The following is an 18540-nucleotide window of genomic DNA, read 5'->3' as shown; positions in this document are numbered from 1 at the left end:
GATGTCCTCAAATAAATAAACTGCTACTTGTTTCTAGAATTGGTATCACGAGATTACCGATAATTGAATGATATCTGGAGGGTAGACTAGAGAGGAACCATCCCCCTACATTAGTCAGCTCTCAATAGGTTATATACCGTGAGAACAAGTCAATTAAAAAAACCACAATGGTTTCATCGAGTGCAGAAGAAGAGATAGAATTAGCTATAGTTCAACCACCTCTTGTTCATATCTGGCCAGGAATTTCAGTCCCCTTCCCATGTTCAAACAATCACTTCTACACAACTTTGAAACGAGAATGGGTGATAATAGGAAAGATGTCTCACTAATTTCTTAAAATAAAAAGATGATCACAATAGCAAGAAGCAATACTCCAAGTAGTTGAATATAAAAGCCGCACTTGAAAACTAAGCACAATCACTAGTTGAGAAACCATACAAGAAGAACAGGATGAGGCGCACCAGGCAGACCAATACAAATCCATAATTTCAGTCACAATAAGGCACAAGTTAGTATCTTCTCCTAGGACTCCTGGAGCGATGAGTTCGTCCAGATCTGAAAATTTTAGAAGGTAAAGGGTATTGTTAGATCCAAGTACTACACTTATTTTGCACCTACATAAGGATAGAACATATAAGCCTGACAGGTTACATCCAGCTAAAAGTTTCCATTTTCAAACAACAGAAATATGGCATTACAACTAAATCTGGGAAAAGGAAATGCATAAGGTAAATTTCAAGATTTGGGCAAGGTTGGCACTTGGCATTTAGCTTGACTTAAGCTGGGTTGTGCTCAAGTCATTTTAAGTTTCAGGTGGTCTTAGGCTCAAGTCATTCAAATTTGGATTGTTTCAGTTCAAGTATAAAAATGTTTTTAATTTATCTTAAGTTCAGTCAGGTTGAATAACTAGATAATTTTTTCACCAATTACAATTAATATATTTAACAGATCAATCAAAATTCAAAAGCACATTTATAGAGACAAACCTCATATTTTTTCTTTTGAAGGCTCCAGTACTGGGTCCATTGCTAAAGGCCCAATCAACATTGATAGTCTGTGTAAGAAGTTCTGCTCCATCCATTGCGGATATGGCATTCTTTGCTTCTTCAAATTTTTCATATTCAATCAGTGCGTATCCCTAAGTAGAAATGCTCACATTAATTTTACTTGAACAAAAATATACAATACTAAGAAAATACTGTAACAGAAGGCAAATGTTATTAACAGAATTATCCTTTATTTTCTTATCTTCAATCAATGCTATGAAATAAAAGTATTGAAATGTATCAAACTAGCATTAAGTAACAACATAAAATGATTAGAAACACTAAACTGCTTGATATCTTATGATATAACTGAATCCACACTCCCTAGTACATATGGAAAACATACAAAAAGAAAATTGTTAAAAATGCAGACATAGATAGCCAAAACATTTCCGATACACACACAGATATATATATATATATATATATATGCACACACAAGCACGCACAAGCACGCACAAGCACACACACACACATGAATACATAAAAAAATGTGCAATGTGAAGAGTTCCACCACCAAAAAGAAAACTTAACAATACATCATTGCACAAAGCAATGGTCATAATGAGAGCTAAACCAATTTACTAAGTTGCCTACCTTGACAAATCCAGTACGACGATCAAGATTTAAATGCAAATTCTTGATCTCACCAAATTCCCCAAATGTGTTGTGCAAATCATCCTCTTGTGCTTCTTCATGTACGCCAGTGACCAAAATAATCCATCCTTCAATAGCTGCACATTTATTAATGATAAATAAAAGAAAATATTACTACTAAGAAAAGAGTTTCCAAACATAAGGGGAAATCTTATTTCATTCTCGGAGACAATTGCCGTTTATCTTAAATTGAAATTATGTAGCAAAACAAGGGGTGTCCACAAAAAAGTCACAAACCTTTAAAATAGCTGGATAGGCAGAAGGTTAGGTTCTAACAATTCTATATAAAATATTTAACACACTCAATTGGGTGGTTGAAACATGGCCAAACAGATAATAGCTCCTTGAAGTAGAGCATACAGCTTTAAAACTCATCAACAATTAAAATTCAAATTTTTTTCCTTTTCTTTGGTCGGGCTTATTGTCCTTGATAGAAGGGAATTTCCTATATCCCCCACATGATGTCCCAACCAAATTCGGGAAAACAGGAACACAGGATCAATCCATACCCATACTTTTGATAATGGAACAAAGTGAACCTCAACAATCAGCCAAGAATATTTATCCACTTAATATCAACAAAATTTCTTCTGAAATCAAGAGGAACTTTATTTCTATATGATGTTAAATATTCTTGATTGAATTTTGTATCCTGCGCATCACACAGATTTAAAACTAGTTTTTATAAGAGCAGAAAAAAGCAACTACAGTCACGAATTTCCTCTAATTCTGATACAATTTCCTCTTGTAATTTGGAATCCTATTTAGTAAACTTCTCATTTCTTAAGAGTTATCTTTTTCTTTCTCAACTTGAAAACTGAATGACCTATTTTAAGTCCTATCCTAGAAGAGCATACATACTTCCTCAATAAATGGACTATGTCTAAACACAAGCCTCCAAAAGCCTCTCTTCCATCCCACCACAGAAATATTAACCATCCACAACTGAGAGACAAGAGCAGAAAGATACAGACTTTAAATCTGAAAGATATTACATCTTACAATTTGTGGGATGCACATATATCCTCGGCCAGAAAATTCATGAAGCATCTGCCATTAGACTTGTTCTAGTCTCATAAATGACCTGAACATATTATACGTCACTCAAGATCTCTAATGAGAAAGGTAATAAAGCAGTTCCTCTTAATCAAGGATTTCTACAAAGTATAATATAGTTAGAAAATACTCATACTGACTAAGTTAAGGAAATACTTTAGGAATCTGACATTTAAAAGGTTAGGAAGTTCCAATAGACAAGACAACTTGATATTACATCGTACAATTTGTGGGATGAACATACGCTCTGGGCCAGAAAACCCATGAAGAATCTGCCATTAGACTTGTTCTAGTCTTATAAATGACCTGAGCATATTATACTTCTTCAGTCAAGATTTCTAATGAGAAAAGTACTAAAGCAGCTCCTCTAAATCAAGGGTTTCTACAAAGTACAATATTAAGCAACAGTACTCATAATTCCCAACTCATTTTAATCAAATTTATTCTAAAATCATTGAGCAAATTTCATAGCAAAAATTAGGTCAATTTCATAATTATCTTGTCTTATAGGCCACAAAAAAAGTAAAAAATAAAACTAAAAATAAAACCCCAGAGAAAAGAAATGGATACAATAGAAATAAACGGAGAGAGAAAAAATAGGGTTTAGTGGAGGGACTAACATCTCTGAGGACCGGGTCCACCGTCAGAGCCGAGAGACTCGAAGTCACGGGAGGTAAGACGGGAGTGGCGGTCGGCGTCGTCCTCGCGGAAGCCACGGCCCTTGGTCTTCTTAGGGCCAGAAACAGAGGTGGAAGCGCCGCCAGTGATGGCAGACTTGAGCTTAGGCGTGGGTGCTTGAGGGGAAGCATCGCCGGCGGCGTCCTCGTCCATGAGGTCGTCATCTTCCAGCTCGTAATCCACGGTCTCCCCGTCAGCACTGGCCATCACGTGATCTTAACGTTCGTTTCTTCCCTTCTCTGATTCAAAATTCGTGAGCGTGTAGTGGAAAAGGTTTCGTTGATGGAGGATTTTATACGGGATAGGTTATATCTAAGAAGTTAACTCTTGATTGAAACTGAAATGTTTTTTTTACTTTTTTACTGACTTTGGATCTAAGCCCAATAGTTAATAATGAAAGTATCTGAACCTGACCCTTTCACTACTTTTCATAGGAACCATTGGGTGGTTTGCTCACGGTCGGGGCCAAGGGAGCCTTTGACCACAACGAACCTTTCAGTCAAGCCCAACCGGCCCTTGGATTTTGAAAATTTTTTTATATTAGGGTTAAATACAAAAACAATCACTATCAATTTGGTAATTAAAAAAATTGAATACTTAGTTTTGTATTTAAACTTTTATTTCAGTTTAGTACTAGTATCATACCTTTAATCAATTTACTTGCATGACATTAATACTTAACAAAATCATAATACGTAACGTAAATATCTAATTATCACCATATTATTTATTCTTCACATCAACATTTAAATAAAAAATTCAAAGATTTTTAAAATATATATTATTAGTTCAAAACTAAAAGATAAAAGAAAAAAAAAAAGAAAGACAAGGAAAGAATCAATAAGAGAGAAAAATAAATTTTTTACCAATGTAACAATAGTTAATGTAATAATGGTTAGACATTTATAACACATAAGGTGATTTTATTGGATATTTATATCACATTAATAACTTAATTAATGGTAACAATACGTAATACTAAAATATTTGATAAAATAAAAGTTTAAGTACTAAAATGAGAATTTTATTTTTTTAAGTATTAAAATGACAAAATATATATAGTACATAGGACATTTTACATATTAATCCTTTTATATTTCTGTTATGGGGCATTGGCTTAGGAAAAAGTGAGACATCTAGCTGAAATCTTACTTTTGTAAAATTTTTTTTTGGGAAAAGGTATAACCTTTGTAAGAGAAAAATAGAAATAGATCTTAGCTCGAAACTAGGACTTCTATATCTTGATTAAGTTTTCTTAGCCACTAGACAAAGAGGGAAAGAATTTATTTTTTGTAATTTGATTATATAGTTTAATTCACGAAATGTGATTCTTGGAGTTTTTTAAAATTTTCAATAATATGAAAAAGAAATGTATGAAGAATTAAAACTATACCTCCCAATAAGATGGTGTTTAGTTTGGGAAAATCCATAATTTTTTTCTCAAAATCTTACTGGTAGATATTTCATTCTACATTTAGTTCAGAATAATCCGATTACAAAAAAAAAAATGACAGATTCCCAATAATATTCAAAGTCCCGGATTCATAGATTTTGGAGGAAAAAATAGTGTTTTTTTTCAAATTTGACTTAAATAAAAAATTATAAAATAACAGTTACCCTTTTGAAAAGTATATATAAAAGTGAGTGCAACTAAGTTGTAGGTTTTTATTGCTAAATTTTTTTTTTGGTGATTGCAATTAATAGCATTTGACATGAAAAAACGCTTTAAATAATCCATCATTTAAGATATATTTTTTTAAAAAAATATCTTAAATAATCTTTTTTAAACTTTTTGAAGATCTTTTTTTTCCATGACCAATGACATAATCACCATGTGAAAAAAATGAGCAAAACATTAAAGTACTAGAAAGATGAGTTAAACTTGTGACCTTATAATTAATAACCATATATTTTAATCAATTAAGTTTTTTTTTATTATTTTATCTCTTAAATCTTATAAGTATTACAGCATATTATTTAAGAGCTTTTTTATTCCCTTGCAAAAAATATTAAAGTGCTAAAGAAAGGGATCAAACTCACAATCTTATGATTAATAATCATATGCTCTAATCGACTAAATTACTTTATTTTTTAATATTTTATTTATGAATCTTATAAGTAAAGAAAAATATTATTTAAAGTGTTTTTTTATAAAAAAAAAACCTTAAATAATACTCTTCAAAAAATTGAAATGAATTATATAAGGCATTTTTAGATAAAAAACGCTTTAAATAATCCTTTCATATTTTTTAAAGGGCATTATTTAATGTATTTTTAGACAAAAAATGTCTTAAATAATTTTTTAATACATTTTAAAGGGGATTATTTGAGAGTTTTTTGTTCAAAAATACCTTAAATAATCTTCTCATATTTTTTAAATAGCATTTTTTAATACTTTTTTTTATAACAAACGCCTTAAATAATCCTCTCATATTTTTAAATGGTATTTATTTAAGGCACTTTTGGACTAAAAATGCCTTAAATAATCTTTTAAAAAAATAAAGAGAATTATTTAAGGCATTATTCAACAAAAAACACCTTAAATAATCCTCAATATTTTTGTATTAATGATATTTTATAAATAAAAACAGCAATCAAATAAAATATTTATCTTCTTTTACTATTAAAAGCATTATTTGTCATTTGAATATTTATTATTAATAAAAGTTAATAAAAAATTATCATCATATGTGTCAAGGAGATTATGATAGTTATTCATAAATTAATATATGTGGATTCTTTCTAATCAAACGAGTGAATCTAAATACATGATGCTCTGAAAATAAAAAAAAAAACCCCAAGTATAGCATTTTTTCGGGGATCGATTTTTTTTTTTGAATCTAAGATTTTACGAACCAAATACTAGTTTAAAAAATTTTAGATTTTGGAGGAAAAGTGAGAATTTTATCACATTTATCCTCACTTAATTGTATTTTTTAAATTATATTATCATTTTTAGTCTCTTAAAATTACAAAATAAATAAAATAATTATTTTTTAAAATTTTTTAAATTTTCTTATAAAGTATATTTTTTAAGTAAAAAAATTAAAATGCGTTGAAAATATAGAAATTTTAAAACAAAATTATTTTTTAAAATGTTATACTTTTTAAAACATTATATTTTTAAGATAAAAAATTATAAAATTATAAATTATAAAAATTTTCATATAGACAACATTTTTAAAAAATATATATTGTTTATTATTAAATAACACCTACTCATTAAAAAAAAAAAAAAACTTTGAAACTTAGACCACATTTTTAAAAAATAAAAAACGTTGTTTTTTTCCCTATGATTAATCTTTAAAACATTTTAAAAAAATTACGTATTTAAAAAAAAATTATCTTTTCCATGTGATTATACCATAAGCCATAACTTACAAGAGTTTGTTTATCACTACAATTGAGAAGCCTAAGATTTTAGAAAATCTCCAACAATCTAATGCCAATTATCAACTTGTCTTACATCCTACAAATTAAACCAAGCTACTCGGAGAAAATGGTGTCGAAATAGTTCCAGACAGCCATGACAAGCTGACCATGAAGATTAAACTACACTCAAACTTTATTAGAGTGAGAGACCAGTAAAAGCTTTCAGCAAGAAATAATCTAATCTAAGCCCATCTCTCAGCTTCCACATTTGGAAGGTAAGTTACTTTATAAACCCAAATGAAGCATACGCATATGAAGATTGAAGCCGAAAACAATTTAAATAGGAAAGCCCCTTTGTCTTTGTCTTTGTCTAAAAGAGAGGGGAGAAAATATATATATATATATATATATATTTTTTTTTTTTAAAGATAAAAATATAGTTTTTTTTCTGTCTAAAAAATTCAAAAAGATTATTTTTTTTAGATACAAAATGTAATCTATTATAAAAATAATTATTTTTTTAAAAAAATTTATACTTTTAATATAGGCTACATTTTTTAGATAAAAATATAATTTATTATAAAAATAAATATATTTTAAAATATAGACTACGTTTTTTAGATAAAAAGTGTAATCTATTATAAAAATAATTATTTTTCAAAATTTTTTACTTTCAATAGTGATTTCGTTTTTTAGATAAAAAAAATATAATATATTATGAAAATATATAAAGAAAATAATTATAATATATTTGCATAATTTACATGCTAAATAAATAATTTTAATAATTTTTTCTATTAATTTCACAAAATATTAGATAAACCATTTACATGTTAAATAAATAACTAAATTAATATTTTAAATAAATAAATAAATAAGTAATTTAAATATAAATATTTATCACATGTTATTCAAGTGATATCAATTAATAATATAATTAAAGTAATATAGTAATAGATATTACTAGATAATTATTCATTCCCTAATCAGACACAACTAAAACAAACACATAAATTTAAATTCACTCGAAATTTACTAGGAAAAGTGGTTAATATGAGAATAATTTTCTCTTCCAAAATGTTAGATTTTATGAACTAAATACCTCTCAGAGTAACTTTTAAATTTTATCTAGATTAATATTTTTAAAATGATATATTCTCTCGTATTTTTTTGGCCCAATACATTTTCTCGTATCAAAAACTATATTTTAATATCTAATTATTTATAAAAATTATATTTAAATAAAAATACATAAAACAACTTTTAATTACATGGAATATTTTGAATTTTGTTGAACGTAGGAATCTAAAATCATTTCTCAATGCTCATCACTAAGCTAAGTATTGATAATTGCGCAAGAATTCAAAATGATTAAAAAATATATAGAGCTTAAGTGATATTATTAATATTAGAGCTAATTAAGCTGACTCAAGTAAAAAAAAATTGTTTTACTTGTTTTCAACTAGAACATAATCCAGTATGATTTAATTAGAAATATCAACAATCAAATTTATCCAACCTAAATCCTACTTAAATTGATTTGGTTTTAAAAATTAATAATATTAATTTGAAATCAATCAAATTTTATAATCAAAATCTAAATAATTCAAGTGTTAAATTCAAATTATTTGAATATGAAATAAATAATTCAACTGTCAAAACTCAAATTATTCAAATATGAAATAATAAAAAATTATTAAACTCAAAACGCTTAAACTTCTTTCTAACTCAAAATATCCAAATCCAAGGTAATGAATCCATCCAACTATTATCTAAATCATTTTATGTCGAATCATTTCAAATTCAATTTGTTTTAAGTCAAATTAATTCGAATTTAAATTATTTTAAATTCAAATCAATTCAAATTCAAATTATTTTGATCTATAATCAGTTTAATTTAACCTTGTAAACAACTCTACTTGTTACATAACTTGTTAATATTTTATTATAGTCTGTTTGTTATAAAATTGAACCTTTATTTCTTTAAATAATTCTGTTCTTGATCTATACCTTTTTTGTTATCTACAAAGAAAAATACCTATGTTATTTATTTTCTCCTGTGCTGCTATAACCGGTTTCTATGAATCCATTGCCATCAATTCTTTGATTCTTCAAAACTCGTCTGCTTTTGTATCTTAGAAAATGAAAATGGCAAAAAAAAAACAAACACACACACACACACATACACAAAAAGCAAATTTTGTTGTTTCTCTTCAAAAGATCTGCTATTATTTATTCAAAGTCCTTCAAGATAAGAAAACTAACACGTTTAAGAAAGTAAGTATAGATAAAAAAAATATTACAAATTAGCCCAAACAGATACCATACAGTTTGAATGAGTTGGATCCAAGTATTGGTCTGAGTTTCCTAACACGTCGAAGAAACGGGAGCTGCAAAATTGTTTTCCAGAAGCAAGTAAGAGCATGCATTAGAAAGAAACAATAACCCGCACACCTACACCAGGAGGAAGAAATATTTCTGTTAGAAGAGACATTCACGCAATCCCTTTGCCTTTCTGTTCTGAATTCTCACTGCCGATCTTGTAGAACTCCAACATTTCTTCTTCCACCGGATGAGTCTTGCCTACTATGACAAGGCAATGCAGAGGTTTGCCAAAATCAACTATCCGGAGTTGTCTCATTGTGCCTGCGACTATCATCCGATCCTCACTTCCCAGCCGAGCAAACCCAACACAATCAGTGTCTTCATCATATGCTACAAGGTAATGCATAAATACAATATGCTTAGCAGAATTGTTCCTTCATACCCCTCTTTGCATTTCCCTCAATACCAGTAAAAGGCAAAATAAAACTAGCATCTTTTCAAGCATATATAAGTAATACTAGCTTGAGAACATAATGCCTCTAGACATATTACATTATTCATATTCGAAACTAATACACAAATAATAGATTCAAACCAAAAGGCCACTTAAAAAGAGAAGCAAAAAAAGGGAGAGGTTTATGGATAACTTCCCCACAAGAAAAAATTTTTTTTGATGGCATCAATCTGCATACTAGAAATAGCAATCTAAATTATGCAATGGTTATCAAAAAAAAAAAACCCTACCCTTTATAATTTTCACTCTCCTTATTATCAAAAACATTTAAATGATTTTGCAGGTGCAAACCATGTTGTGACATTATAAAGGAGTTAATAAGAGTAGGCATGGCAATATTTTACTTTTCTAGATACTCAATTTTTTGTAGAAGGTTAATTGCAAATGCAGATAAGGAGAAAGAGTGGAAATGTTCATGAGTCGGGACTTTCTGATCCAACTAGAACATAATAGGACTTTGGACAAAGATCATATGATGTTCCCTCCTGCTGTGCCCACATCCTAGATATTTTAGTTCAAATGTGGAGCACTAAATGATAAAAGATTTTATTTTACATGTTTCATTGCATTTGACTATACATCTTAAAACATGCGTTAAGTCCAGCATCCTTGTAGACTCAAAAAGTGGAAAATGCATACACAACAAAGAAATATCTGAATACTTCAAGATAGTAAAAGCAGTTGAACCTCACCAGATTCACCATGCTTTTGTTCAATCTCCAAGAGCTGCTCAATGGCAGTGTTTATTGTCATGTACCTAGGTGGTTCATACTGTTTTCTTCCCCTGAAAATATTTGAGGGAAAAGAATGAAAAATAATCAGTCCAAGCAATGGCAGAATAGTTGAACTGTATGCAGCAAAAAAAGTACAAACAAAATAGTTGAACTGTATGCAGCAAAAAACAGTACAAACTACAACTTCTAATACAGACCTGCACAAAGATTCCAATGTTGGTTCCTTTACACGAATATCTGTATGAGAAAGGGACTGAATCAATTTAAGATTCCCGAATCATGTAGAACATACAAGATTAACCTTTAAATTCACACCATAAAATGTAATGATTTTAAAAGGCCCGTTATTTGAGTCTCTAGTGGATAACTGGAGAAATACTAGGACCCATAACAAATTGAAAATAAAATGTGCATCCGCATGCTATGCTCTGGAAAATGTTTGAGCTTATCATCAGCTAGCTGCAGTTAGCTAATATTTTAACAGTAACCATCTCCTGAGTCCTGACTGCCTGATTGTCTAAGGTTATGAAGATCTTTGCAGATTTAATTAAACAAAAGCACACTCAGCTCCTATAACTAGTGCATGTTCAAGTAACACGTAATTACAAAAAATGAGAAGATGCAATTAAAGACTTTAAAAGCTTATTTACGTACAAAACAACCTTACCTAATAGGCAGAGTGTGTGCAATCCAAGATTACGATTTCTTTGAATTTTCTCATAAAAACTATCAGGTCTCCATGTTTTGGTAAAAAAAGGTATTGAAACTGTCTCCCCATAACGGTAGAGTTGCAATCCACAAATTCCAATTGCATTCATAACGGATGCATTATGCACTACCTTGACATCAACCCCCAATGTCTTTGCTCGAACAACAAGATCAGTGTGTGTTGTGGCTCTGCAATTTTCCCAACCAAAAGACTAATGAGAAAAAGAAGCAACTCAGAAAAAGATTTTCAGGTGAATAAAGACCATCAGCATAATTGGAGCTCAATACACACAGCATCTCTGAAGAAAGAAAAAGGACCATAATTAATTCCCACACACTAGGTTCTACCAGGTTCAATCGTTATTCTTTGATTAAATATAGCTTCGTCCAGATTCCAAGCCTTAACTGAGTTACTCAGCAGTGGTGTTTCAAATATTAAGACTTCAACCCACAGAGGATGATTTGAGAGGTAGAAAGGACAACAGGAAATAGAAGAATCATATTCACCATGTTCTGTCGAGAAAGGCTGGCCAACAGATTTGAATAGCTCATCAAACTAAAAAACAATAGGAACTGGCATATAAAATGGTCCCATGTAGAATAAAAATTCCAATGAAGGTAGTCAGGCATTCCTACTTCTATTTACATACTGGGCAGCCTGCAAGAGAAATTGTAAACAGATATTGCACACTTCCCAGAAAGACGACCTAAGATAACAACTCAATGATTTAAACTGTATTGAAAGCATATGTATTTGATGAAACTAAGCATTTTATGAATAAATAAAAGCAATCCCATTTATATGTAAATAGAATATAAATAGAAATTCATGAAAAAGATAACTAAAATCAATGAGAGCATCTAAGAATATTTTATCAGGAAGAAAAAAGAAAGAAAGTCTGGCAATACCCAAAAGGATCACCAACAACAAGGAAAGCCACATCAGACCCATGAGCTTCTGAAAGAATATTGTCTACCTTTTCTTCAACCATTTCTCTATCTGCAAGTATAATTGGTTTTCCATACAATTTCTCCTGACATTTTTAAAATTCTCGCACAAATGAAAATTCAAAAAACTAAAAGATAGCAAAATTATCAGTAATAGAAAGAATATTTGTAGTACCAGAGTGGAAAGGCCATCTGTAGAAAGACCAAAGGATAGAAGAGATGTATAGGCCTCAATGTACACCTTCTCACATTTTTTCACAGCATCTAAACCTCTTAGAGTAATGTCTCTCTCATCCCCCAAGCCAAGACCTATAATATATAGCATCTCTGTATGCTAACCTTGATTAATGATCAAAAGGGGAAAAAAGAAAAAGGATAAGAATCAAACTATTAACAATGGTATTTTAGTGCATTAAAATGGTTTAGATTTAATCCATAGATGATTTATTACAAGTGATGCACTGATCTATCAATTTCATTTCCATACTTACAAATTTCATACTAAGACATACTTCACCATAAAATTTGAAAAGGTATAACAACTTGCAGTTATAAATTGCCAAACCAATTATTCTGAGCATTAAAACAGAAACAAAATTGCTCCAACAACATTTTAACACGAAATTCTATCCCAATTGCTTTATAACCTTAAAGTTGAATCAATAGCCTACTTAGAACTTAGCTAAACAAAATCTTCATACAACAAAATAATCAAAATCAGAGGCACTCTTGTAATAAACACTCCCTATTTGTTAAATACTTGTTAACTCAAAGCACAACGAGTGCTTCTACCAATTTGCCTCAATAAAAACACGAAAAAACCATCATTACCTACTGCAAAAACATCAATCATCTCCTTAATGACCACAAATTAAGTAATCAAATCATTAACAATTCCAACGAGAAAACTCAAAAACAACTTATGCCCATCAGTGATAACAGCGAGAAAGTCCTCAATAAGAGTTTTTAAGGTATTCTTTAAGAGGAAAAATGGGTCTTTAGTTTTTCGTTCAAGAAGCTCAAATGCTTGGTCTTAAATAGAGGTCCCATAGGAAAAACCCCATTCTGACAGTTCCAACTCAAAAACAAAGCAACCCAATGGGAAAGTTAACATATCTTGCAATAACCAGAAACATAAATGAACTAAACTTAGTCCTCAACTTAAAAAAACAACTAATATATTTATGAGAAAAACAGTATGAGATACCTCCATAATAATAATCAATTTCTACTAATAGAAACTTAAGTTAAATAATAAAGGACTATCTCTTACCTGAACTCTAAACCAAGAGAGAAGGTGTTTGATGCGACGAATGTTGGCGCAGTGAACGGAAAGAAAAAAGAGTGAGGGAAGGGAGGATGCGAGCTTGGCTTCGGGCTGGTGGCGGCTAATGAAAATGTTTTTCGATTTTGGTCAAATTACATATATTTCCCCAAAATTTTCCATATTACTCATGTAACACCTACGGGGTTTTATTTTTTTCTTTTAACTATTAAATAGTTCCCTACTTCAAAATTTCAAACTTGGATGTTATGAAAAGACGGTGAAATTAAAATAATGCGTGGAAAGGTCAAAAATGGGGAGGGAAGTAAAGTAACAAGTCTATACAGTAGAAAATTGTAAAAAAAAAAGAACAGTATGAGTGTAATAAGTAAGAGCACAATGCTCATCGTGAAAGAAACGGCGAAACTCCGCCGTAGTTTAAATAAAGTCAGAGAACAACATGGGTGTGCGAACCCCATATGTCTCCAAAATAATGGGAGTAATAATAGGATAAAACTCTTTTATAAGGACTCTCTTGTTGGTGGATATGGTTAATGATATAATTGATTAAGTTTAAATCGATTCAGTTATAAATATTATTTTATATATATTTTTTGGTTTAGCTCGATAAAAATTTAAGTGCATTAAATGCATTTTTTTTAAAAGTTTAAAATCATAGTTACTATCACCATCAGTAGCTATTTGATACATTATTTAATTTGATAGCGTGAATTTTGAGTTGAAAATATGAGATTTGAATACAAAAAAAATTTAAATTTGAATCTCATAAAACTCTATAAATAAAACTTGTTACCTGCAAGAAAAAAGAATGATTGATTAAAAACCGATGAGGGCTTGCATGAAAAAAAGAAAGGAATCAAAACACTAAACAAAGCACAATCCCCTTGGAACAAGGAACCCAACACCACCTAGCAAAAAACACAAAAAAAAAAGGTAAACTAGAAAAATAAAAAAAAATTTTGGTTGAATCTTTCAAGCCAGATCTACACCATTTGGGGCCTTTTTTTTCGTAGAATTAAGCTTAAATTTGGAATTAAAAGGTCGTAAGGAGTGTTTTGAGAGATTTTTAAATTTTTCAACATCGATGATGACAGTGAGAAATGTGGTGGCTGTCAAGGCAAATGGCCACCGACCTCGGATCGATCTGAAAAAAAAAAAGAGGAGAGATGAAGGTTTTTTTTCTGAGAGAGGAGTGAATGACCAAAAAAAATTTGAGACCTTTTTATATAGACTGTCAAAATCAAAATGACGTTATTTTAATAAAGATCAAAATGACATCGTTTTAGCACTTGAGGATCGACGTGTCAACCTGTGACCAGACCCGAGGTCTGGGCACCTGACCCACAACTGCTTGTTTCTCAGCCTCTGATCGGTTCAGTTGAATCGACCCAGACCGAACAGCCCTAACCAAACCGAACCACTTACTCCAGATCGAACTGCACTTTGATCGAACTATTGATCGGTCTGGTTAAGGTAAAAAGTTTTTTTTTATAGATTTTTTTTTTGTTATTTTAATTATTATCTTAATATTTATGCATGTTAAAGTGTTTAAATTTACCAAAATAAAAATTTGTTGTTTTATAATAATAATTAATAAAAATATATAATAAAAGTTTTTGATAATTATATTAATTTTATAATAAAAATAATAAAAATGTAAGAAAAGAAAATTTTTATCCGACAATGAGATTTAAAGGTATTCTAAGTAATGATGCTTATGAAATCTCTGGGTGAGAAATTTTTTTTAAATACTACCAGTGTATTGGAGTATTTATAAAAAATTTTCAATATAATAAAATTTTTATTTTTGTTAATAAAAATAAAATTTATTTATTTATTAAAAAATAGTAATATAAATAAAGAAAAAATAAATTTTATCCATTGATGGGATTCTAAAAGTATTTCGAATAATAATGTTTTACGAAATCTTTAAGTGAGAAGTTTTTTTTTTAAATATTACCAGAGTATTGGAATATTTATAAAAAAACTTCAATATAATAAAAATTTTTTCTTCAAAAATTTAAATTAAAAATAAAAATTAATAAAATAATTAATAAAATTTTTAAAAAAGAAAATAAAATGTGTGCATCAACATGGTAATATTCTGCATTGCATGCATCACATAACTTTTTTACGAAAAGTAAATTTAAGTCTTTAAAGATGAGATTCGAAGGTATTCTGAGAAATGATGCCTAAGAAATCTCTAGGTGAGAAAGAATTTTTTTAATGTTACCAACATACTGAAACATTTTAAGAATTATTTCAATAAAAAAGTTCTAATTTATTTTTCTCGAATAAAATTTGAGCACTAAAAAATAAAATAAAATTAAAAAAATAATTACTAATAAATGAAAAATCAAGGAAATTATTTAAAAAATTATTTTTCAAACACTAAAAATAAGACTGCTTTTATAAAAAATCAACTGATAACATGTAATTAATTAGTACCATTTTAAATGGGCGTTGTGAAGGTGTTAATCATTCTCCACAGGTCAGACTATTACGTAGACCCTAAAATTATCCTTTTAATAAATTTAATTAATTTTAAAATTTTATTAAATGATATATTTTAATAGGTGGTTAATCGTACCTAGCCAAAAAAGATTTGTGGTGACTTCGTTATTTTTTATTTCGTTTCCAAATTCGTTGGGTGGACACAAAACTGTTACTACAACAGTATTAAGCTTAAGCTCGAATTTGAGTTCAATTCCAAATTCGAGATTCAAAACTCAACTCGAACTCGATCGAGTTTTATTTTTTTAACTTAAGCTTGACTTGAGATAAAAATTGAGCTACTCAAACTCGTTCTATTATGCTCGATTAACATGTAAAATAAACTCGATTCTTATATATGATAAAAACTTGATTATTTGTGTTTGAGTTCGAACTCGAGTTTGAGATATTCTATCAATTAAAATAATTAAAATATATTAAAATATAAAAGTTCAATTAAGTTCATGAGTTACTCGAACTAGGTATAAAAATATTCGAATTCAGTTTAATCCATAAATCGAGCTATTCGAACTCGAGTTCAACTTGATAATAACCAAGCTGAATTTAAGTTTTATTTGAATCAAACCCTAGTATTTTACAAATATTAATATATCATTTATACCCCTAGTTATGGCACCTACATTGTGACAGAAGAGTTTTCAAATAAAGATATAAAAGTGGGTTTAAAGGATAAGAAAAGCCAAGATGAAGGCGTAAATAACAAAAGAGAACTTCAAGTTTCACTTAGTATTGAAGAACGCAAATGAGTTAAGGAGAGATGGGCTTAGTCTCTGATTGTTAAAGTATTTGGTAGAACTAGGGGCTATAAATACTTAGTAACTAAGATTGAACAATTATGGAAACTCCAAGAAAGATTGTGTATAGTTGACTTAGGCTATGACTTTCATTTTAAAGTTTAGATTAATATTTGATACACTATTAGTATATAGATTTTATATACTATCAATGATTCGAATGATTCATTTTATTAATAAAGTAAATTAGATGATATCACTTCATTAATAAGTAAATTTTTTTTAAAATAAATTTTTATATATTTATTTTAAGGGTTGGTATTCATTTATTAATAAGATGATATCATCTGATTTATTGATAGTGTATAGAATCTATATACTGACAGTGTATCAAACATAAACTCTTAAAGTCTCAATTGGCAGAGAATTACAATTACGTTCTTAAAGGTGACACATGGTTCATTGGTGGACACTTTTTAACAATTAAAAGGTAGGAACCAAATTTTAAGGAGTCAAAAGTGACTTTTTCTTTTGTGGTGATTTGGCTAAGGTTATTTGAACTACAAGTCGAGTATTTCAACTTTAAAATAGTTAAAAAGATTGGTAGATGCATAGATACTCTACTCCACATCGATGGGAGTATAATGGCAAGGGAGAGAAGGAGATATGCAAGAATATGTGTTTAGTTAAACTTGAATAAGCCATTTCCAAGTTATATTAGGGTTAAGGGTAGACGACAAACTATTGTTCATGAGAGTATTGGGACCCTATGCTTCAAATGTGGTAGGTAGGGCCACCATAAGAAGCTTTGTCTAGAAGAGAGAACATCTAACAATGCTAGTCCAACCAATGGTGACCAACAACTGTTGCAAGCAACCTTAAATGTAGCACGAAAGGAAGGTCATGTTGAGGAGGGTTTCAGACCATGGATGGTGGTTCAAAGCTTAGCACAAGTGCGAGGGATAGGGCAAATGGCAACGACTCGGACAGTGTGGAGACCACTACATGTCGGTTTTGTTAAAATAAACTTTGATGGTGCATTCATAGGGACAAACGGTTCAGTGGGATTGGGAGTCAAAGCACGGGACCACACAAGTTAGGTGCTAGGGGCAGCAATTACTAAGTTGTATAACGTGCACTAGGCAAGCTTGGTGGAAGCATGCGCAGCGACAAAAGCGGTGGACATGGCAATTTGAGATGCCTTAAACATCATTAATAGTGTTCGATCAGAGAAGGATGACCTGTCAGCCATGGGACACATCTTTGCTAATATTAATGAAAAAGGTAAGCCCTTTTGTTCTTTAAATGTAGGTCATGTCAGAAAAGAAGCAAACGAAGCTGCCCACAGATTAGCCAAAATAAGTCTGCAACAACATTCGAATGAGATGTGGATAGAGGAATGCCCCACAAGCATCGTGGATATTGTTGAGACAGAATCACTTGAGTAATATATGAATATTGACTTTCAAAAAAAAAAAAAAAAGCCTTAGGCAAATCTAAGAAATTTTAGTGTTAAGGCTTTTTATAGAAAAAGACAAGCAGGCTTTAAGCACACATTAGTGTTTTTAGCTTTTTTTTTTCCTTAATTTTGAAGTTAAATATTTTTTACAAAAAATATTTTGTCTTAAAGTATAGTGCTGAGTTTATTAGATTTATTTCTTAATTGTCTGAATAGAGATGATAAACATATTTCATTATTTATTATTATATATTAAAAATATTTTAGATTTATTTTTGTGATTTAATCAAAGTAAATATCTTAGCCCTCCTTTTAAGATCACATGTATATGGTCTTTAATTGTATTATTGAATTTTAGTGAAAGGAAAAGATTTTATAAATATTAAGTTTTATAAAAAGATTTATGAAATATTTATTTTGCATCAATATATATGTATATAGATTCATTTAAAATGAGAAAATCAAGAAAGTTTAAAAAAGTAATTTTTCTTAAAAAAAGATTGATAACTT

General features: G+C 29.5%; 2 protein-coding genes across 3 annotated transcripts; both read right to left on the bottom strand.

The window, feature by feature from the left end:
- Nucleotides 1-200: 200 nt before the first annotated feature.
- Nucleotides 201-3838, bottom strand: LOC149515263 (RNA-binding protein Y14-like). The gene is made up of 4 exons (XM_089742790.1): nucleotides 3380-3838; nucleotides 1644-1780; nucleotides 987-1138; nucleotides 201-555 (listed from the first exon to the last, which is right to left on the bottom strand). Exons 1-4 carry the CDS (start codon nucleotides 3642-3644, stop codon nucleotides 510-512), a joined length of 600 nt encoding a protein of 199 aa, XP_089598916.1. The 5' UTR covers nucleotides 3645-3838; the 3' UTR covers nucleotides 201-509.
- Nucleotides 3839-9007: 5169 nt separating this feature from the next.
- Nucleotides 9008-13467, bottom strand: LOC111303931 (putative diphthine methyl ester synthase). 2 transcript variants are annotated; one of them, XM_022900464.2, is made up of 7 exons: nucleotides 13312-13467; nucleotides 12214-12372; nucleotides 12000-12124; nucleotides 11050-11279; nucleotides 10580-10619; nucleotides 10341-10432; nucleotides 9008-9524 (listed from the first exon to the last, which is right to left on the bottom strand). In XM_022900464.2, exons 2-7 carry the CDS (start codon nucleotides 12361-12363, stop codon nucleotides 9304-9306), a joined length of 858 nt encoding a protein of 285 aa, XP_022756199.1. In that variant the 5' UTR covers nucleotides 12364-12372; nucleotides 13312-13467; the 3' UTR covers nucleotides 9008-9303. The 2 variants fall into 2 exon arrangements, with proteins under 2 accessions (XP_022756199.1, XP_022756198.1); XM_022900463.2 differs by having other exon boundaries at nucleotides 12214-12377; nucleotides 13312-13461.
- Between the last annotated feature and the right edge of the window lie 5073 nt (nucleotides 13468-18540).

Source organism: Durio zibethinus, chromosome 13, assembly GCF_047325235.1.
Source record: "Durio zibethinus cultivar Kanyao isolate XHJ-2024 chromosome 13, ASM4732523v1, whole genome shotgun sequence".
NCBI lineage: Eukaryota > Viridiplantae > Streptophyta > Magnoliopsida > Malvales > Malvaceae > Durio > Durio zibethinus.
Note: the sequence above shows the minus strand (reverse complement) of the source record. Positions and strands in the feature narration are given on the sequence as shown.